This window comes from Lepus europaeus, chromosome 8 (genome assembly GCF_033115175.1).
Source record: "Lepus europaeus isolate LE1 chromosome 8, mLepTim1.pri, whole genome shotgun sequence".
Taxonomy (NCBI): domain Eukaryota; kingdom Metazoa; phylum Chordata; class Mammalia; order Lagomorpha; family Leporidae; genus Lepus; species Lepus europaeus.
The window spans coordinates 124,513,751-124,536,744 of record NC_084834.1 but is presented as its reverse complement, the minus strand read 5'-3'; the positions used below and the strand labels follow the sequence as shown (position 1 = coordinate 124,536,744).

The 22,994-nt window shown below is 43.4% G+C and overlaps 1 protein-coding gene across 8 annotated transcripts in view; it reads left to right on the top strand.

Annotated features, from left to right (window-relative positions):
- Positions 1-22,994, top strand: part of MCPH1 (microcephalin 1) — a 288,454-nt gene that overhangs the window by 13,800 nt on the left and 251,660 nt on the right. For all 8 annotated transcript variants that reach the window (XM_062198844.1, XM_062198847.1, XM_062198850.1 and 5 more), the window contains exons 4-5: positions 15,922-16,009; positions 20,760-20,874. In XM_062198844.1, coding sequence (XP_062054828.1) covers positions 15,922-16,009; positions 20,760-20,874 — 203 coding nt within the window. The remainder of the gene's footprint in view (positions 1-15,921; positions 16,010-20,759; positions 20,875-22,994) is intronic.

Sequence of the window (22,994 nt, the reverse complement as noted above, 5' to 3'; positions counted from 1 at the left end):
ATGTTTTGGATTGATCAGTTCAGTTCTAAGATCTTTATTTTGGAAAAGTTCTCTCGGATTGCAGTTTTGTATGTTATTCTGTCAGTTCCTTTTCTTCCTCTGAGGCTCCAATTATATGTTAAGTCTCCTTGGCCACCTTTTGTTTCAACTACTTTTGACTCTGTCTCTTAACCTCTGATGTTACATTTGTTTTTCCACCCTGTTTTTCTTTGTCATTCTATTTTAAATTTTATTTGAACTCTCTTCTTTTTTTTTTAATTGTTTTTAGCTTATTTATTTATTTTTAAAAACTCATTTATTTGAAGGAGAGAATGACAGAGAAAAATACCTTCCATCTGCTTATTTACTCCCAAAATGGCTGCAATGGCTGGGGCTGGCCCAGGCTGAAGCCAGGATATAGAGCTGCATTCTGATCTCCCATGTGGGTGGCAGTAACCCAAGCATTTGTGCCACCATCCTTGTTTTCCTAGGCACATTAGCAGGGAACCAGATCAGAACTGGAGCAGCTGGGACTCAAACAGGCAGCCATATGGGATGCTGGCACTGCAAGTGGTGCACCCACTACGCCATGGCGTCAGCCCCATTGTCTTAGTTTTTTTATGTTTAGTATTCAATAAATGTATCATTCATATATATACGTTGACCATGTGCATTTGTGAGTTTCACAACTACCAACTCAACCAACTATAGGTTGACAATATTTTTTAAAAAATTACATCTCTACCAAAAATGTACAGACCTTTTTTCCTTGTCATTATTCCCTTAGCAATACTGTGTAACAACTATTCACATAGGATTTGCATTGTACTAGATAGTATGAGTACTCTTGAGATGCTGTAAAGTGTATGAGAGGGCGTGTTGGCCACATGCAGATACTGTGCTATTTTATTTAGAGAACTTAAGCATCCGCAGAGGGTGCTGGACCACAGATGCCAAATACTATTTGATTCAGGGTAGGGGCTGTGTTGTGCTGTTGCTCAGCCTTGTGTTTGTCTTGGGAGAGGTGAGGGAGGGTTATCCTCAATTGAAATGACTTGATTTGCATTTTGTTCCTTGTTTCAAAATAGTTTTAAATGGATTTAGGTTGCTTTGTTTTTCTTGTTCTTCCTTTGATACAGTGAGTTCACTCATTTGAGAGCTTCCTCTTGTCAGTTCTGCTAACTTGCGTAGTTTGTTTCATGGATGAGGTTGGTGATGGAGGGAATGGGGGAGGGCTCAAGCATCCTTTGCTTTGTTTCTGTAGGATCTTTAGTGTTTTCCTCTTGGTTCCTTTTTGTTCACTGCTGTTTGTCCAAAAGTTTCCAGTCTCCCAGGATGGGTCCTTTTCGGAGCCTGCTTGTCTTCAGGCCCCTTCTCTGGTGCTGGTGCTGGGAGCTGCTTGGGTTCTGTATTTGGTGGTTGATTAGTGCTAGTGCTGGACGCTCTTTGAGATGTGCTTCTTTGGTGCTTCATCTGAGTCCTCCAGCTGCCTGCTTTTTTTTGGGAACTCTAAGTCAGTTCTCCCCTGCTTTCACAGCCATGTCCATGCAGCTGTATTGGAATGTAGGTTATTTTTCTACTTAGAGGCAATTTGAATCTTTGCTCTCTCCATATGGTTGAGAGTATAAATACTTAAGTATCTATACTTAAGTGTCTTAGCTTACCTTCTGTGTTTTTTAGGAGTGTGTGAGGGAAGATTGAAGGAAAGACAGCAATCATTCTTCCTTTACCTTCATCCCCTTATAGATTCCATTAATCTGGCTTGTTGATTTTTATCTCAAAGTAGATACTAATCAATCCTTATCTCTGCTGTTACCATAGTCCAGACAACTGTCATGCCTGCCTGTCTCCCTCTCAGTCCATTTCTCCTGCATTGGCAAATGAAACCCTTAACACATAAATCTCTGTGATCCTTCTTTCTTTGATACTGTGGCTTGGAAGCACTCTAATGCAGGGCCAAATCCAGCCTGCTACCCTGGTTTGTTGATGTTTCAGTGGCCTATGAAGTAAGAATGGTTTTTATATTTTTAAAAGGTTAGAAAAAAAGACTATATGATGACATTTTTTCAGTGGTGAAATTTGAATTTTGATAAATAAAGATGTTTTGGAGCCCAGTGATGCTCATCTAATTCTGCATGGTTGGTGCCTGCTGCTGTACTGCAGTTGGCAGAGCTGAATAGCTGGGTTGGAGACCCCTGGCCACAGAGCCTCAGAAAATCACTGTTGGGCCTTTCACAGACTTTGCTAACCCTGGGTCTAGAATGTCTCCTTTGCAACCTCAGCTACAGCTCCCTATCTTCGTACCTGACAGCTATGCCAGTCTTCTTTCAGGCCCCAGGCAGGTCAGCATCTTCTCTGCCTCTGGTTCTTGGTACATGCTACCTACAGCACTGCCCCTTGTTCCTGAATTTTTTTTCTTTAATGCCAAGTTGTGTTTAACGCCTACATGTATTTTTTATTTCAAAGTCACCTCAGGAGAGCTTTCTCTGGCCTCCAGTCCACTGTAAAAGCTTTGTTAATTCTGTATTTCAACTCCTTATTTCTGTTTTTTACTATTAAAACTTACTGTGGATTATTTGGCACAGAGGTTCAGCCACTGTTGGGATGCCTGCATCCCCTATTAGAGTGCTGGAGTCTGAGTCCCAGCTCTACCCTTGGATTTAGTAGGTGATGGCTTAAGTACTTGGGTCCCAGCCACCCACAAGAGAAACCTGATCAGAGTTTTTGGGCTTATGATTTAAAAAAAACCTGGCCCAGCCATGGCTATTTGTAAGCATGTGGGAAGTGAGCCAGTAGATGGGAGATCTGTGTTTCTGACTTTCTGTCTCTCTGACTTTGAAATGATTAAAAACAGCAAAATATTATTTTTTATTTGACTATTTTACATCTCTAGTTATGTGCTTTGTTCCTTCCATTGTAATGTAGACTCTGTAAGTGCGGCTACGTGTCTGTCTTGTCTGTCATTGTTTCCGTTAAATGTGCAGTAAACGTTTGTTCTAACAAATAATGAACAAAAAGAAATTTACTTAGGTGACCTAGGGATATCAGAGAGAATTTCACGGGGGTAGTGGCTTGAGCTGCATTTAAAAGTTTGTATAGCAATGTGGAGAAAGAGGATATAGAAAAATAGACCTTCACTACAAGCTTGAAGTCAGTGGAGATGCATGGACCAGCTGACTGTCGGGCATTTCTGCACTAACAGCAATGCTGAGAGTTCTCACTGGTGGTTTTTTCCCTCTCAGAGTCTTGGTTCCCCTTTCTTATTGGTCTGTTGCTGTGTATCCTTCCTCTCCTTCCTCTCTCCCTTCCCCAACTTCTGTTCCACCCGTCCCCAGTCTGTTTCTCAGGAAGTTCACAGAAACTACAAAATGCTTGTAGCTTCATCCAAAAGCAGATTGTTAAGATCTCCTTAAAATGTACTTTAACTCCCTGACATTTTTACTACAGATTCTTTCCTTTCTTGTGTATTATCATTTATTTTAAATCAGGCTCATTTTTAAAAAAAGATATATTTATCTGAAAGGCAGAGTTACAGAGGAAAAGAGAGAAAGAAAGAGACAGAGAGGTCTTCCACCTACTGGTTCACTCCCCAAATGGCCACAACAGCCAGGGCTGGGCCAGGTTGAAGCCAGGAGCCTGGAGCTTCTTCCAGGTTTCCCAAGTGGGTACAGGGTCGCAAGCACTTGGGCCATCCTCTGCTGCCTTCCCAGGCATATTGGTAGGGAGCTAGATTAGAAATGGAGCAGCTGGGGCTGGCGCTGTGGTGTAGTGTGTAAAGCCGCCACTTGCAGTGCCAGCATCCCATATGGGCGCCAGTTCGAGTCCCAGCTGCTCCACTTTCCATCCAGCTCTCTGCTCTGGCTGGGAAAGCAGTAGAGGGTGGTCCAAGTCCTTGGGCCCTTGCACCCCATGGGAGACCCAGAAGAACCTCCTGGCTCCTGGCTTTGGATCGGCTCAGCTCTGGCCATTGCAGCCAACTGGGGAGTGAACCAGCGGATGGAAGACTTCTCTCTCTCTGCCTCTTCTTCTCTCTCTGTGTAACTCTGACTTTCAAATAACTAAATAAATCTTTTTAAAAAATTTTAAAAAAAGAAAAAAAGAAATGGAGCAACTAGGACTTGAAGTGACACCCATATGGGATGCTGGGGCTGCAGATGGCAGCTTATCCTGCTATGCCACAGTGCCAGCCTCCCTAAATCAAGTCTCATTTTTATTATTATTAATAACTACTTATTTTTAGATCTCCTTTTGGTATCTTGAGAATGTAAACTTTCTTTTGAATTAAATATACTTTTGTTTAAATATGTATGTAGTTTCATGGTGGCAAGTTCTTACCTAATTTACCTCTTGTCTGCTTCCTTTCCCTGAATTGGAGAAGTCTTACCATGGATAATTGGAAGTAAGTATTTAGTTTGAGACTTTTGTAGATGTCCAGTAGGTTATGTAACTGATACACCAATGAGTGTGAAATTCTTCTTTTCTCTTTTTTCTATTAAGAAATAGTATGATATAAAGCTTTTAAATAGATTACACTTGAGAAGATGAATGTGATCTTTCCATCAGTTTAATGTCCAAAAGTAGACATTACTGGTTGAAAGCTTCATGTATTTAGATTTATGATACATGCAATCATATTACCTTCTGCAAAGAGTATCCTAATTCCCCTTCTTTCTGGCAGGTTGCCTGCTTCTTAGTACCTTAACTCATACTGTGAGTTACCAGTCTTTAATCTTAGCTAATTTGTGGGTGAACCTTAACGTTTTTATTTGCATTTTCTTAGTTTTTAATGAGCTTGAACTTTCATCAACAGAACTTAAGAGCCAAATTGGTCTTTATTTTATATATCATGTTTGTTCACTGCCTGTCTGGGGCCATTGCTTGTGATGCCACTGAAAATGTGAATTTTAAATATGGATAGTCACTAGATGTCACTAGACTCCCATTTTGCTGGGTTTGTTATGGAAGTATTCTTGTTAGGCACAAACTATATAACAGCAACTGATAAAGTTTTGACATTTCCTTTGCACAGTGGAGTTATTTACATAGAAGAAATAGGAAATAAAGATCAGCTTCCCTCCCACCTCAGTTCTCTTGAACAAAGTTGATCATACAAGTTTTTTTTTTTCTTTGAGAGAGATCTTCCATCTACTGTTTCATTCACCCCAAGTGCCCACAACAGCCAGGCCTAGACCAAGCAAAAGCCAGGAGCCTGGAACTCAATCCGGGTCTCCCAGGTGAACTATTGCCTGCCATCTCATAGTCTGTACAAGCAGGAAGCTGGAGTCAGGAGCTGGAATTGAGTATTGAACCCAGGTATTCTGATACAGGCTGTTCTGCTTCCTGCTGACACATCCTGGGAGGTAGTAGGTGATGACTCAAGGGCCTGAACCTCAGGCACTCACGTGGCAGACCCCAACCCTGGCTATTGCAGGCATTTGGGGAAAAAGATAGGATGGGGCCGGCGCCGTGGCTCAACAGGCTAATCCTCCGCCTAGCGGCGCCGGCACATCAGGTTCTAGTCCTGGTTGGGGCTCTTCCAGTTGCCCCTCTTCCAGGCCAGCTCTCTGCTATGGCCCGGGAATGCAGTGGAGGATGGCCCAAGTGGTTGGGCCTTGCACCCCATGGGAGACCAGGAGAAGCACCTGGCTTCTGCCTTAGGATCAGCGCGGTGCGCCGGCTGCAGCGCACTGGCCGCAGTGGCCATTGGAGGGTGAAGCAACGGCAAAAGGAAGACCTTTCTCTCTGTCTCTCTCTCTCTCACTGTCCACTCTGCCTGTCAAAAAAAAAAAAAAAAAAAAAAGAAAGAAAGAAAGAAAGAAAAAGATAGGATGGAGGATTGATATCGATCTCTCTCTGTCTCTCATGCTTCCTTTCAAATAGATGAATTTTTTTTAAAAAAAAAAAAAGCAAAGCAACACACCAGTTAGTACATCAGCCTGAAACCAGAAGATAAATCTGTTCAAACAGCATAGTTTTACTGAATCACTTTCTAAGATGAGAATAATCTGTTTTCTGACCATTCTCAACTCATGATTCTTTGAGGCATGAGTAAGGCAGGAACTCTTCATCATGTGAATCAGCTCTCACAGGGTTCTGTGCTGTGCAGGCGGCAGAATCTCACTGGTGTTCGTTTGCGAGAATGAGCCAAGCTACTTGTCTTCCTGACTTGTTTCCCCTGGAAAATGTGGTTATTTTTCCTAAAATCTATGGTAATGAGTTTAGTATTATTTTTAAATAGATTAACAATTGAATATTTAAAGATTGCTCAGTTTTAATTTCTGCCACCATCAATAACTACAACTCATATACAAGGTTTTGAGGTCCTCACTTTTTTTAAGAGCCTGAAGAGGTTTCCTGTTCATGAAGTTTGAGAGGTATTGCTTTCAAGTTTGCTCTGTTGATTTGTTGCCATGTTTCCCTGATGGCCACTGTACCCAGGTCTATGCCTACAACTCTGGGTCTCCAGTTTCCCTCAGCTTCCACCTGAGGGAGTCCCTCCACAAAGCCTGCCCTGCTCCCGCAGCATGTCTATGCCACACCCTCATCCTGGGCTTGGACAGGTGATGGGTGAGGCAATGTTAGACAACATTTCTTAGAGAAAGTAACTGAAGGGATCTAGATTTTAAATAGTGGCTGAGGTCCAGAGGTGTCCACTTGTCAGAGCTGCTCTTTCCAGATCAGCACGTGATGTGTGAGTAGGTAAACAACGTTTGCAACACCGCTTTGCTGCCATAGCTTTCTCCCTCAGGCTGTGCAGCATTTGACAGTGCTTAGAAGACAGAAAAGGCAGGGGCCCTCAGGCCCATTCCACAGTGTATTGGCATCCCAGCACTGGCCATAGTCACTTGATGTTTATGAGAGAGCACAGCAGACTTGTGAAATCTGATAAATTATTCAAAGAGGGTCACCATACCCTGACATGTGCTCTTAATACATTCAGGATGGAGTTGGTCAGCCTTTTAGTGGCACGTTCAGAGGTCCAGTGGCAGGGCTATAATCGTTGGTAGAGGAGCTCCAGGGATTCGGTGTAGCCAAAGTGGAGGGAATGGGGCCCATGGGAAGGGACTTGAGGGAACTGAGATGTTTTCAGGAACCTTCAGTGCTTTAGATGGTTTTTAAAAGGAATGCTTCATAGAAGTTGGTCATCTGGAAATTTATTGCCTTAAAACTGTGCCAATCTGGTTCTTCTCTAGAAAATTTTTATGCCGTCGTGGTGTGTGCATCCTCTAGTTTGAAGATCAACAAAGCTGAACGTAGTAATGGGGTCCCTCCCAGGAAAGCAGGGTAGGGACGTAGTTGCATTACAGAGGCTGATAGAAAGTAAAAGGGCTGTTTAGCGTCTAGTATGTGCACTGAGGAAAAGAGAGCTGGTGAGCATCAGAATGATTCGCTGGCCAAAGATGAATCATGTATCTGGGTGTCCTGTCCTTTCTTTTGTTATTTGCTGCTATTTATTATTTGCCCTTGCCTTGCATACAGTTATTTTGCTCCCCCTCCTAAAGGCCTGCTTCAGATCTCTTGTCTCCTCTGACAGCTTTCTGAGGAATAGCTATTGTATTGCAAAGACAGGCTCTGGGGCCTGCAGCATGCGCTCAAACCCAGGCTGGCCGCCTCCTGCAGCAGCTGAGCCTGACTGATTGAAGTGGTTGTTCTAGTGCCTGGACCACAGCAGTTGCTACCGCTTACACCCCAGTTGGATTGCATCTTGGTTATCTGTGCTTGGGGAGTGCCATTATCCCAACTTCCAATTCTCCACCTGTGTTATTCCGTGTGCCCCAGAGAGGGACGTGTCTGGAACAGATGCTTCATTGAGTCTTATTTCTCCTCAATGCCTAACACAGTCCCATCCTCATGGGAAAATAACATGTGCTTGCTGAACTGACGGTGACTGGGCTTGGGGAACTGGGTGGTGACATTGGGGGTTGGGCGAGGAGCAAGGTTGTCCTGAGGAAGGGATGGAGACTGTGATCTCTGCGTACCCAGCAGTTGTGTGGTGGGAGGTGCTGCAGTGCACTGGCTCTCTGGAGAGACTGAGCCCCTGGGAGCAGGCGACCCACAGAGAAGGGGGCCTCCTTGGATCCCACTACCTCTGAAGTAGCAGCCTTTGGAAAAGGCAGGTTAAATGTTGGCTCTGTTTTTAGGGACATTTTTTCACGCACTTCTCTTTTTGACCACTGGGTGGGGGGACAGTATCAACATTAACATTTCAGGAGAAAAGTAGAAGTCTAACTGGGAACATTTTTGGTCCATTCAGTAGATTCTGATTGTGTGCCTGGCAAGTATCTGTTTTGATGTAGCAGCTTTAGCACTTAGAGCAGCTAGAGCAGATTAGATCACCCTCATTTAGTGCCCCTCCCTTGCGAAAAGTAGCAGCTAAACTCAAGCAGACTGAGCTCAGCATGAGTGAGTCTTTTCATTCTCTGTTCTGATAAGGAAGTTTCCAGAAAGGACAGAAAGTCTCTTCTACATCAGACACAAATTTGACTCTATTGAGTCCAGTCTTTCCCAGGCTGCTAAAGGACCGAAGTGGTTTGGTGGACTTTGGTCCTCCGAGCTGCCCTTTCCTCGACTGCGAAGTTAGAGAAGCTGGAAGGGCGACCCCATGAGGATCAGCTGCACCTTCTCTGGGCAGGTTGACCTTTGGCTTCATGGTGACACCAGTTTAGTGCTGCACAGATACTAATGCCAGGGTCCAGCCTCTGTGCAGGTGTATCTCAGACACCCCTTTAGCTATTTTGTTACCTGTAAAGAGATAAGTTAGGGGTCATTGTGCCTGAGTAAGGAGAATCTGGCAAAAACTGTTCAGGGTTAAAATTAGTAAATATGGGCCCCCTTTAGAAAGGTGCTCCTATTAAGTCACCCTCCCATTTCTGCCCGTCCTGCCACTTTCCCATCTGTTTTAGCTCGGGGTGCTGCTCACTCATCACCTTGGGCTTTCTGCAGTCTTAGGCGACTGATGTTTTTAACCAGCTTTATAAAGATATAATTTAAATAAAATGTACCCATTTTAGAAGTTGGCTGTGTCTGTCTGCAGCCAGGCTCCCTGCCCCCACTCTGCCCCAGGGCCCATGCTGCTCCAGTTTCTGTCACCAGAGCTTAGTTTCATAGGGTTGGAATCACTTAGCACTGTTTTGTAGCTGGCTTCTTTTCACTCTGGGTGGCATTTTTGAGATTCTGCCATGTTGTGTGTTTCCGTCATCTCATTGCTATTTATAGCCAAGAAGTAATCTGTTGTATGCATATACCACAGTGTGTCCACTCACAAGTGATGGACATTTGGGCAGTTTTCAGCTTTTGATTATTACGAGTAAACATGGGCGTCATGTTTGTGACTTTGTGTGTTTTCCTTTCTCTTGTGTTGCTACTCAGACTTTTCCGTGGTGTTGTGTTGTTTATGTTCCTACCAGCGGTGCCTGTGCTCCAGAAGCTCCACATCTTCACTTGGAACCTGTTTTTTGAGTTTTAGCCATTTGAGCACATATTTAGTAGTGTGTGTTTGTAACTGTTTAAAGACCTAATTCGCACACCACACAGTATGCCTATTTATTTCAAGTGTACAGTTCAATGTTTTTAAAAATATTCATGAGTTGTGCTCCCACAGTTTTTAAACATTTCATCAAAATGTTTAAAATGAAACCTCATGTCCTTTAGCCCAGTCCTCCCTGTGTCACCAACCCAAGGTAACCACTAATCTACTTTATGCCTATGGGCTTCCTGTGCTGTGTGTTTCATGTTAAAGTCTTGAATACTCAGTCTTTGTACCTGATTTCTTTTTGTTAGCAAGATCGCATTCATGTGGTTGCATATACCAGAATTTCATTCCTTTTTTTTTAAAAAAAAGAATTATTTATTTACTTGAAAGTGGGAGTTACAAAGAGGCACAGGCAGAGAGAGAGAGAGATTCCATCCCCTGGTTGACTACCCAAATGGCCACAATGGTGAGAGCTGCGCCGATCTGAAGCCAGGAGCCTGGATCTTCTTCCGGGTCTCCCATGCGGGTGCAGGGACCCAAGGACTTAGGCCATCTTCCACTGCTTTCCCAGGCCATAGCAGAGAGCTGGATCAGAAGTGGAGCAGCCAGGTCTCAAACCGGTGTCTGCTGGCACTGCAGACAGCAGCTTTGCTGGCTATGCCACAGCACCAGCCCCTCATTTCTTTTTATGCTCAAGAAATGTTCCATTGTCACATAGAGAAAAGAAGGACCAAAGGTTACAAGCCTCACAGTGGAAGATAATGGGTGCCTAAACCCAGAGGTCGTCCCTTCCCATACATGCAGGGTTTCTGTGGTTGTTGACACTCTGTTTCTAGACATTGTGGCCCGTGCCCTTCTGGAGGGGAAGGGGAATTTGGTTTTAGCCAACCCCCCTCAGGTGCCCCACTTCCCATATACGTGTCTCTGCTGTCTGCTGTGTGCACAAGCACACTCCTTTGTTCCAGTGTACATGATACACTTCGGGCAAATCTGTAGTTGTGTTTTCTGAATAAATAAAGTACATTTCATGTAAGGCTTCCTGTTTTTCTTGACACTGGCCATAAGTCTAGTGCTTTTCAGGTTCCAGCCATCTAAACTGACCAGTGCCTTCCCTGTGATGGTGAGCAGGGCCAGCAGGTACTGCCCCGGGAGTGTTCCTGCCACTTCCCAGCTGTGAGCAGCTCAGCTCAGCTCCTGTGGCTTTCCTGTCCCTAGAGCTGTAGATGCAGCTGGAGGGGGATCTATCTGGTCCCTGCCCCCACCTCCCATGAAAAGGCTGGTTTCCTTTTTATTTGTTTGCTTTTCATTTCCCCAGACAGTGTTTATCTACTCTTTATTTTTGTTGGTTTATATCTTTTTATTTTCCTTTACTGTCCTTTTATTGGGGTTTTGAGGGTTAAGAGTAAGCATGTGCTCCTTGATTGAACTCTGCGTTTTTGTTTCCTTGCTATTTCTCATTAAGGATCCCCATGCGCATACCTCTCACCCTGTTCCCAGTCCCTGCTGCCTCTGCTGCAGTCTGTATCAACCTCAGTCACTGCAGTAGCCCAACTCGTCTCCTGGAACCAGTCCTGCAGGCGACCTGTCCGTGCCCTCCCTCGAACCTTTCCTAACATCCTGGAGTCCACACAGTGAGGTTGAAGCTGATAAACTTGGTTAATATGACCCACTCAGGACAACCTGAATTCTTATTGTTGCTGGTCTCCTCATGCTCATTCATTCTCTGAGCTGCACAAGCCATGTACGTTTGCCCAAGACCATTATGCTGTTTTCCACCTGTGTGTTTACAGATGGTTGATTTCTGCCCTCCACTGCAGAGCCTCATCAACAGAATTGAGCCTGATGGCTGGCTCTGGATTGACCTGGTCTGTGCTTCTGGTGACAGTTCAGGCACTGTTTTCATTTCTCTTCCTCTCTCCCTCCTTCCTTTCCTTCCTTTCTTTCTTTCACTGACAGTAATAAGGGATAGCATTTATTGAAAGCTTTTTGAGAGCAAGGTACTATTTTAAGCACTTATATTTACTAAAACTTAGTTATTGGGGCTGGCACTGTGGTGTAGTGGGTAAAGCCACTGACTGCAGGGCCAGCATCCCATATGGGTGCCAGTTCAAGTTCCAGCTGCTCCTCTTCTGATCTAACTTTCTGCTGTGGCCAGGGAAAGCAGTTGAAGATGGCTCAAGTGCTTCAGCCACTGCAACCACGTGGGAGACCTGGAAGGAGCTCCTGGATTCGAATCGGCCCAGCTCTAGCAGTTGTGGCCATCTGGGGAGTGAACCAGCAAATGGAAGACTCTCCCTCTCCCTCTCCCTCTCCCTCTCCCTCTCCCTCTGCCTCTCTTTCTCTCTGCCTCTCTGTAACTGTGCCTTTCAAATAAATAAATAAATCTTACAGAAAAACCCACAAAACTTAGTTATTGCTAACAACTATCCTTGGAGGCATATACTGTTCATTATAAAAGGGAAAACTGAGTCACAGGGAATTTAAATAACTTACCCAAGGTTACACACCCTGGAAGAGGCAGAGTTGGAGTTTGAGTATGGCAGCCTGGCCACAGAGCTGTGCTCTTATCTTCCTCACAAATCTGTATCAGCTGGGATCTCAGAGTCAAACCTGGCCTATCCTAAGTTGAATTCCTATTTATTTATTTATTTACTTTCCTCAGAAACCTTTAATTTAAGGAATACAAACTACATGCTTTTCATAAATATAACTTTAGGAATATCATGATTCTTCCCACCATACCCACCCTCCCACCACACAATCCTACCCCTCTTCCTCCTCCCTCTCCTATTCCCATTCTTATTTTTACTAAGATCTATTTTCAGTTAACTTTATACATACTATTAACTCTATACTAAGTAAAGAGTTCAACAAACTGTATGACAAACAACTGTTTCTCAGCAGTTGAGACAAAGGCTGTTCAAAGTCACTGCATCTCAAAGTGTTAATTTCACTTCTATAGATTACCTTTTAGGTGCTCTATTAGTTACCACAAATCAGGGAGAATATATGGTATTTGTCATTTTGGGACTGGCTTATTTCACTAAAGATGATGTTTTCCAATTTCATGGATTTTGTTGCAAATGACAGGATTTCATTTTTTTTTGCAGTGTAGTATTCCATGGTGTATAAATCCCATAATTTCTTTATCCAGTTTTCTGTCTGGCGTTTGGATTGATTCCATGTCTTAGCTATTGTGAAGTGAGCTACAATAAACGTGGGGTACAGATAACTCTTTCATATGCTGATTTCATTTCCCATGGGTAAATTCCCAAGAGTGGGATGGCTGGGTCATATGATAGGTCTATCTTTCAGATTTCTGAAGAATCTCCATACTGTCTTCCCCAGTTGCTATACCAGTTTACATTCCCACCAACAATGGATTAGGGTACCTTTTTTCCCACATCATCGGCAGCATTTGTTTGTTGATTTCTATATGAGAGCCAATCTAATTGGGGTGAGGTGAAACCTCATTCTGGTTTTGATTTGCATTTCCCTGATGGCTAATGATCCTGAGTATTTTTTCATATGTCTGTTGGCCATTTGGATTTCCTCTTTTGAAAAATGCCTGTTTATGGCCGGTGCTGTGACTCACTAGGCTAATCCTCCGCCTGCGATGCTGGCACCCCAGGTTCTAGTCCCAGTTGGGGAGCTGGATTGTGTCCCGGTTGCTCCTCTTCCAGCCCAGCTCTCTGCTATAGCCAGGGAGTGCAGTGGAGGATGGCCCAGGTTCTTGGGCCCTGCACCCGCATGGGAGACCAGGAGAAGCACCTGGCTCCTTGCTTCGGATCGGCTTGGTGCACAGGCCGCAGTGCGCCGCCGGAGTGGCCACTGGAGGGTGAACCAACAGTAAAGGAAGACCTTTCTCTCTGTCTCTCTCTCACTCACTGTCCACTCTGCCTGTCAAAAATAAAAAAAAAAAAAAAAAATGCTTGTTTAGTCCTTTGCCCATTTTAAAATATTTTCTTTATGTTTTCCTGTGGAGAGTTTGACTACAGTGTGTTGTGGTTAAGATCTTTTCTGGTCATGTCTATTAGCAGTTCTCTGTGCTTCCTGAACTTGGAGGTCTCTTTCTTTCTCCAAATTAGGGAAGTTTTCTATAATTATTGAACTAAAAAGGCCTTCTAATCCATTCTCTCGTTCCACTCCTTCAGGAACTGCTAACGCTCGTATGTTGGGTCATTTGATAGTATCCCATAAATCTCTGAAACTGATTTTTAGTTTTCTTATTTCTTCTTTTTTATTTTTATTTTTGTCTGACTGTAACATTTCCAGAGATTTGTCTTCTAACTTGGATATTCTTTTTTCTGCCTGAGTCTGTTCTTTCCATCATATTTTTTATTTGTTCTATTGAATTCTTCTGATATTTTTTGTTATGATTTCTCTTTAAAATCTCAATTTTATAGGGGAAATTTTCATTCACATCATGTACGGACTTCTTTGGTTCATGAATTTGCTTCTGATTACTTCTAAGTAGTCCTACAGTCACTTTTTTGAATTCTGATTCTGGCATTTCATCAATCTCTTCATCTTCATGTTCTGATATTGAAGTGTTGTGTTCTTTTGAGGGCATCATGTTGTCTTCCTTCTTCTTGTTTCCTGAATTGCTGCATTTATTATTAGGCATTTGTGGTTATACTTGGTTTTTGTCTTTTCCTCCGTGATGCTTAATGTCTTATAACTGTGCTTCTATGGCTTAGTGGAGTATCCACTATTTCAGTGAATACCCAGAAGGTGTGGTCTGGGAGCTTTGTTTAATGCTCCAGTGTGAGGGCAGTGTTTAAGATGACACCCAAGTTGGGTGTAGTAAATCTCTCTTTTTTTAATCAGAGGAGAGATTAGTTCTGCTATATTGGTAATAATCTTACACTCACCTCCTCTTCAAGGAGACGGATGCCTGGATGCAAGCTCTAGTGAGTACAATTTTCATCCATGCTACTACAACAACCACACAAAGGATCCATGCACTCTTTAGTGTCAATATGGATCTTGGAGCAGTGACCCTCACAGGGAATCTGGGAGCTCTGAGCATGTGGAGCTGCCCACAGTCACTGCCAAAGTACTAGCCACACGATGTGCCCTCCCATGCAGCCACAGTGTTTTCACAGTCCCAGTGTACAAGGCTCTCACAGTCTTGAGCTCCCAGCCAGACTCAGGTGTCTCCTCTCGGCTGGTTGTTTGGCGCGCTGATACAAGGTAGTACAGCGGTTGTGTACGTCCAAAATGGTGTCCATGCTGAGTGTTTGGTGTTTGGGGAGAGGGAAATGTGTCCCCTTTTCTTCCCTCTAGGTTGGCAGGTACACTTTCTCCCACAGGGCTCCAAGCCAGACTTCTGCCAGGCTCTTCCCACTGCTTTATCACCAGTGGTGTGGGCTGCTGCAGTCTGGCTTCACTTCACTTCGAAGCTGGTGCTGAGGTTCTCTGCTGCTAGGGTCCTGAGTTGTGGGCATCCACACCCTCCACGTACATATACAGTGTCCCTCTAATTTGTGTGGTGTTTCCTCTGCCATTTTCTCCCTAACTCTTCCCTGAGACTGCGTTCTCTCCACTTTATTTTAACTAAATTCCCCTAGACTACAACAGTAAGCTCCCTCCCTATTCTGCTATCTTGACTTGAATCCCCACACTGTTTTCTTTTTAACATTTTTTTAAGTTTCTTAAATGTCTGACTTAGAAGAATATAGTTGCATTCTCATACCTGATTCTGCATTCAATTTATTGGGATAACACATGTCATTTAGTGAAAATTAATGAGAAGTGAAAACAGGAAATGACCTGTAGTTGTGACATTGGATACCCTCACAGGTATCCGGGATACCAGGTGTTTCATGACCATACTGTGGAAATGTTCTTTTTTATTTCACTGTAGTTGTTGATTTTTTTCAGATATATCTTTGTAAATTAAATATTGAGCAGTGACCATCTTATGAAAGCTAGCTCAGCTGTGATTCAGGTCCTGTTATTAAAAACTTTAATCTGTGGGTGAGATTATTCTGTGAACACGAGAGTGATCGAAGGCTTATGAGCTGGGTTGGCCAGAGATGAGATGTATGTTTTAATATTAGTATTTCCATTATACATGAATGAGAAGAGAAATTACAGGACAGAGGTCATTCAGAGAATTACTGAAATTATTTGGATTCCAGTGACTACATGTAACAATACCTGCTTGTACCTTATATCACGTACTCATAATTTGGAAGCCTGTTACAAGCCCAAACTTGTTTTGTAGAATTGTACTTCCCTTACCTGCCTCTTGCTTCTACTCTTAAATACCTTAAAAAAATACACATAGAAAAGATTTCGGGAAATTTAAATTTTATTGGCCTCTTTGATCCCAAGATACTTATTTTCAAAGAAATTTCTACAAAAATAACCCAAGTATGGATTTCTTAAATGACTAACCAATGCACATGTGAATTAATTCTAAGTGAATATAATAAGAACCAATGTTCATCTTAACTGCACAGATGCAGGACAGCTGGAGCACACATCGATGAGTCATTATTCCCTGCAGCCAATACCAGTGAGCACTTACCAAGTCTGATTAAGAAAAAGGTAAGTGTGTGATTTCAATCTGGACTGTGGTGGTTATGACTTTTTTCAATCTTATTTTTTATTCCTGAGAGAAAAAACTTCTAGAAATATATTTAGAAGTTGTATTGAGTTTGCTATTGATGGTATTCTTTTGCATACAACCTTTTTTGATGAATTCCAGACATTATTTTATCCTATGAATCCTTTGATATAATTTGTAAGAAATGGAAGCAGCTGGGGCTGCCACTGTGGCATAGCGGATAAAGCCGCCACCTGCGATGCCAGCATTCCATATGGACAACGGTTCGAGTCCCAGCTGCTCCAATTCCAATCCAGCTCTCTGCTATGGCCTGGGAAAGCAGTAGAAGATGGTCCAGGTCCTTGGGCCCCTGCACCCACGTGGGAGACCTGGAGGAAGCTCCTCGCTCCTGGCTTCGGATCAGTGCAGCTCAGGCCGTTGCAGCCAATTGGAGAGTGAACTAGTGGATAGAAGACCTCTCTCTCTCTCTCTCTTTCTTTCTCTTCTTCTCTCTGTATGTAACCCTGATTTTCAAATAAATAAATAAATCTTAAAAGAGAGAGAAAAAAAAGACATGGAAACAGCTGTGGTTGCCCACAGGCCAACTTCAGGTTGCCAAGGGTCTGGCTGTTGTGCCAGAGCTTTGGTAGTAATCTGGAATCCAGCTTGCTGTGCGCAGTAAGCTGTCTTCCTGCTGCTTCACTGGATCACCTGAGAGGTGCAGAGTGATCCGCCCAAGTGCAAAGAATCTGTTTTTTGTTTGTTTTATTTATTATTTTTTTAAGATTTATTTATTTGAAAGAGTTACAGAAAGAGGAGAGACAGAAATCGTCCATCTGCTGTTCCCTCTCCAAATGACCACAGTAACTGAGGTTGGGCCAGCCCGAAACCAGGAGCCTGGAGCTTCTTCTGGATCTCTCAATGTGGGTACAGGGCCCAAGCGCTTTGGGTGATCTGCCACTTTCCTAGGTACACTAGTAGGGAACTGGATTGGAAATGGGGCAGCCGGGTCTCAAACCAGCACCCATAAGGGATACTGGTAGCAGCTTAACCTGCTGCGCCACAGCGCCAGCCCTGAGAATCTGGTTTACAAATAAAGTGAAGTAACTGCTTTCGTCTGAGGTCTCATTCACATTTCCAACTTTTTGTGAATTCTGTATTTGAGGTTAAGCTCGTCTACTACAACACTTTGAAACCATTTTATCTTCACATGATAATAATCCACTAGATATGATGAATTTCTCCTAACTGAATTAGGTGGCCACGAACTGCACATTTCCCATAAATTAAAGGGGAAGCAGTTGTGAGCTTCTCTTCATTGTCTGAATACAGTGAGTGTTCCTACTGCATCAGATTTTTTTTTTTAAATTCAAACATCGAATAGACATTTAATGATATTTCAGAATCATTGGTAACTGGAGGGTATTATAAGGTTTGTGTCCGTGTTCTGAAAAGCCCTAATCTTAGACACATTCTGAAATATTTACCAAAGAAATGGCCTGATCCCTGAATTCTGCTTCAAAACAACATAGGAAGTGTTGTGACTGCTCAGGCCCATACTGCATACAGGGGGATCCTGTGCACTCTCCTGGCACTGTTACCTGTGTTTGAAATTCCTCCTAGTCCAAAGCAGAGAAAGGGACTGGGCAAAGTCTGACTTCTGTTTCCCCTTTGCAGTCCCCGACCTACTTCATCCCCAAGGCCAACCCCATGACTTGAGGGATCCCTTAAGTCTGCTCCCTGCTCCCCAGCTCCCCACAAAACAGTGCCAGATGAGGTCCGGGTCATGGAAGATGTTATGGGGGGGTGGGTCTCACCTGCAGCGTCCTGCTCCTCAGTGGCTCAGTGACTTGCCACCCTTGAGCATGTGTGGCGAAGGATGTGGCCTGCATGCTCAGCACTGGACCCAGCCATGCTTGTGTTTGCGTTTGATGTTGCTCAGCTGGTACTCATTCCTGGGTGCCTTGCCCTGGGCCTGCTGTGGGGCGAGGAGTCCCCAGAATCCTGGTAGTCCAACCAGAACACAGAGTGGAACCCCCTGCTACCCAGCAGTGCTGTCAACCTCCTGGCAGGCCCTATGAGAAACCTGACCAACCTTGGCCAGCACAGTGATGGACATCCACTAACTTTCATCTCTGACTAGTGCCCTGGCAGAGTTCCCTCAGTCTCCACCCAGGCCTTGTCATCTGACCGCAGGGAGAAAAGAGTTCAGCAGAGCTGTGGCTCGATGAAATGAGGTGTTGTAGAAACACATGAGCAATCCACGTTGTTTTTAAAGCAGTCAGTAAACAGAGATAAAAATCTGCCTTGATTTTGTTTTCCCTCAAAATAAGCCATTTCCATTTAATGGGTCTCCTTCCAGGTGGGATGTCTGATACCTGTGTGTTTTTTTGGGGACTTGCTTGTTCTTCCCCACTCAACAGTAGACTTTTATTCATGTCCTGTTGGTGGGTGTAAGTACCTACTCATTTTTCTATGTTGTTTTATAGCATGATGTGCCTTCCTGTACTCCTACATTAACAGTTATTGCTGAGTACGTTTGTGACCTGTTCTCCAAGTTGGGTATCTGGAAATGAAATTACTGGTCAGAACATGCACATCCTGATCATGAGTGGTGTATAAGAGTGCCTGTTTCATGACGCTCTGAACAATGCTAGATCTTACCAATCCTTTTACTTTTTCCTGATCTGAAGCATAAGTAATGCCAGTTATATACTTCCACTTTAGTCTTTACTCGTGTTGAAAAATGTTCGCTTTCCTCTCCTTTCCCAAATGCAGCCTCAAGTTAAGCATGACTTGAGATGTTGTTAATTTGAGTTGGGGGTGGGGTAGGAGCTGCTATTTTTGTCAATTTGAGTTGGCTGTCTCCCACCTCACTCTTTTTTTTGTTTGTTTTTGGACAGACAGAGACAGAGAGAAAGGTCTTTCTTTACCGTTGGTTCACCCCTCAATGGCCGCTCTGGCTGACGCGCTGCGGCCAGTGCACTGCGCTGATCCAAAGCCAGGAGCCAGATGCTTCTCCTGGTCTCCCATGCGGGTGCAGGGCCCAAGGACTTGGGCTATCCTCCACTGCACTCCCGGGCCACAGCAGAGAGCTGGACTGGAAGAGGAGCAACCGGGACAGAATCCAGTGCCCCAACCGGGACTAGAACCCAGGGTGGCGGTGCCACAGGTGGAGGATTAGCCTAGTGAGCCGCGGCGCCGGCTCCCCCTCACTCTTTCAAAAGGCAGCCTTTTGCTTGCTTGCTGCTCCCCAGTCAAACCATGCTTATTTCTGTTTTAGAGCTACTGCATTGTCTGTCTCCTCTGAATGATTCGTGCTCCCCTCAAAATCCATCCCCATAGACTCATTTTCTAACTTCCCTGTGGCTCCATGCAAATGTGCTTTGTCATTGAGACCTATGTGGACAACCTTGTATTTGCAATAGCAGCTCCTACCCTACCCCCAACTTGGGCCAGTTGTCTTGTCTTTTTCCTTTTTATCTGTAGTACTTACTACCTCTCTTTAAAAATAATGTTTGTTTATCTTCACATACTTGAAAGGTAGAGATGCGCGCACGCACACACACACACAGATCTTCCACCTTCTGGTTCACTTCCCAAATGTCTGCCACATCCAGAGCTGGGTTAGGCCTGAGCATGAGCCCAGGATATTTCTCTTCCTAATGCAGTGCAAGAACAGTGGTGGTCACATAGGCTTCAGTTGCTAAGGAACCAGTGCTTCCAAATCTTCAGGGTACCTTGGAACCATACTGTCCTCTGCTAGCTGCATGGCCTCTTCACAGAGCCCACTGAGAAATCACTGATCTCGCTGATACTGAATGGTGTTGACAAACCATACAAGATGTTTCCACACTCTTTGGCCCCATGATTACAAAGCAACACAGTGAACTTGGTATATTTCATGTTGTGCAGTTGAAATTAACCTCCCAGCACACCTGTGGCATATCATACTTATTTATTATGATTGTTTCCCGATGTTCCTTTCTAGAGTATATACCCCATTATGGCAGGGATGTTTCTGGGTTTCAAGACCAGTGCTTGTTAGTGAGTGACTGACTGATAGTGCAAGATCCTGAGTCAGGAAGACGAAGCACAGGCATCAGCCTTGCATTGCTAAAATAAAACCTTTCTTTAAGACTAGAACAAAAAAGTTAAACCAGGAACCCATATGAGCAGATATAGAGTGTAGCTTCAACCTGAAAACCCAGAGAGAGAGCCTGGATATAAGAGGGATAAAATTGGTACAGTTTCTGTGTGTGTGGAGTGAGGGCTGGGCTAGATTAGAAAGTTAACCTTAGACTCTTCTATGGCTGTCACACTGGAGGTTCGTGTGTTTGTGTTTGAGGCAAAATTAAATGACTTTTTTCCTTTGGTAATAATACGATAATTGCTTTTGTGTTTTATTACTATGCCATGATTTTGGAAGGAAGACGGTTTGACAGTAGCAAAAAATAAGAAGAGACTACGTCTGCTAAGAACTCTCATGAAACCCAGGAATGTTGTGATCCTGAAAATGTCTGAGAAATAATATAATGTAGAACGTTTTATTCAGTCTTTCAAATTCTGTTCATTTTTTTAAATAGTTGTACAAAAATAAATATTGCCAATTCACAGATAGTGCAAGAAATAGAAAATTTTAGGAAGTTATTATTGGTATTATAAAAGATAATAGAAATATGTGGGAAAGGTTTCCCCCCCATGTTAAATAGTTATAATATTATCACTCATTTTTATGTCCCTTTTGTACAGCGCAAGTGTATGCAGCCCAAAGATTTTTTTCCCAAAACACCAGATAATGATAAAAGACTTCAAAAGAAATTTGACAAAATGGCTCAAGAACTACAGAGGCAAAAAACCACTCTAGGTAAGTCAAGAATTGTCATAGAACCTTCTTCATGTGTGTCCATGTGTCTTGTTCCTGTGGTTTGCAGGATTGGGTAGCTAATGATGACTACATGAGTTTGAGGCTAGGAAAAGAGCACGGAATATGAGTGCCCACAGAAGCTGAGACTCATGGTCCTAAGACAGTCTCACAGTGGAGCTCATCGATCGAAGTCTTGATCATTTTTATGTTGATGGAACCTTTTATTTTTAGGAATGATTATGGAATAATTCTCCATGATTTCTTTTTTTTAAAGCAGGAATTTTTTTAAAAAATATTTATTTATTTATTTGAAAGTGAGACTTACAGAAAGAGAGAGAAGAGAGACAGAGAGATCCTCCATCTACTGGTTCACTCCCCAAATGGTTGTAGTGGATGAGGCTGGGACAGGCCAAAGCCAGGAGCTTATTTCGGGTCTCCCATGTAGGTGCAGGGGCACAAGGACTTGGGCCATCCTCTGTTGCTTTCCCAGGCACATCAGCAGGGATCTAGATTAGAAGCAGAGTAGCCTGGACTTGTACAAGCTCCCAGGATGTAGAAGACTGCTTAAGCCTCTTCACCATAGCACGAGCCTCATAACTTTGTAGTTTTATCCCATTGTTTTTTGTTACCCCATTGTTAGCCAGAATAGGCAAATCTTTTTTTTTTTTTTTTTTTTTTTTTTTTGCGATATGAATGGCCTTTATTGGTTACCACGCAAAAGGAAACAGAGCGCGGGGTTTGACAGCTCCTGCTCCAGAGAAGGCGTCCGCAGACCCACTCAGCACGCGCGGAAAGAATGGACAAATCTTAGAAGATAAATCCTTTCAGTGATTTAGAAAAATAGAACATTGTTAAACTTTTAAAGTCTTTTGTGTTTTTAACATTTCTCTTTTTTGCCTTTTTCTGTCCTCTGAATACAGTATTTTACATCAATCCTGACATACCAGTGCTGTTAAAATTAAGAAATTTTGATTAGGGAATGCATAGTGCAAAAGTAGGAAGCATTAATTCCTCTTGTTTTTTCTTTTAGTCTATATTACTATGTCAAATTTTGTAATCTGTATTTTAAAACTATTCATACAGAATGACAAGGCTTTGTTTTTAGCCTGTGGTCAGCGACAGAAGTGATCAGAACATTTAGCCCCCACAGTGCTGTTACATAATTTTCTAAAAACATGGCTTTTGTTAAGTTTTTTCATGCTTAGTCCTCCTTTTGTAAACTGGTCCTCCCATTACAGGCCCACACTGTTCAGTCTTCTTAGCTTCTCAAACCAGAAACATGGAATTATTGTTGATGCTGCCTTCTGTCTGGCACTGATACCCAACAAGACCACAACCCACTTCTGAAATAATTGAGCCCTTTTGTTACTCTGCTTCACGCTTTCGTCCAAGCCAGCATGGGGGGTGAACCAATGGAAAAAGGAAGACCTTTCTCTGTCTGTCTGTCTCTCTCTCTCTCTCTCTCTCTCACTCTCTCACTGTCTAACTCTGCCTGTAAAAAAAAAAAAAAAAAAAAAATCCTGTATTGAACATGTCTTACTAGAACCTGTGTGAACCTGTTCCTCCAGCCTCAAGTCAGTACTATACTACTATGGTTTTGCCCCTCTGGCCTTGTTTCTTATGTTAGATAGTATGTTTGTAAAGAATTGAACAGAATGACAGAAACAGATACAAAATCATCTTCTCTTTTTAGATCAATAGAAATTGGCTTTTTTTTAAAATTATTTATTTGGAAGAGTTATGTAGAGAGAAGAAGAGACACAGAGAGATCATCCATCTGCTGGTTCACTGCCCAGTAACCTCAATGTCAGGGAATGGCCAAGCCGAAGCCAGGAGTCAGGAGCTTCTTCTGGATCTCCCAGATGAGAGCTGGGACCCAAGTATTTGGACCTTATTCAACTGCTTTCTCAGGCACATTAGCAGGGAGCTTCATTAGAAGTAGAGCAAACCGGGTCTCAAACTGGTGCCTATATGGGATGTGGGCATTGTGAGCAGCGGCTTTACCACTGCAGCACAATGCTGGCCCCAGAAGTTGGCTTTTTAAAACTATAAACATTAGGGGCCGGCGCTGTGGCGCAGTGGGTTAAAGCCTTGGCCTGAAGTGCCGGTATCCCATATAG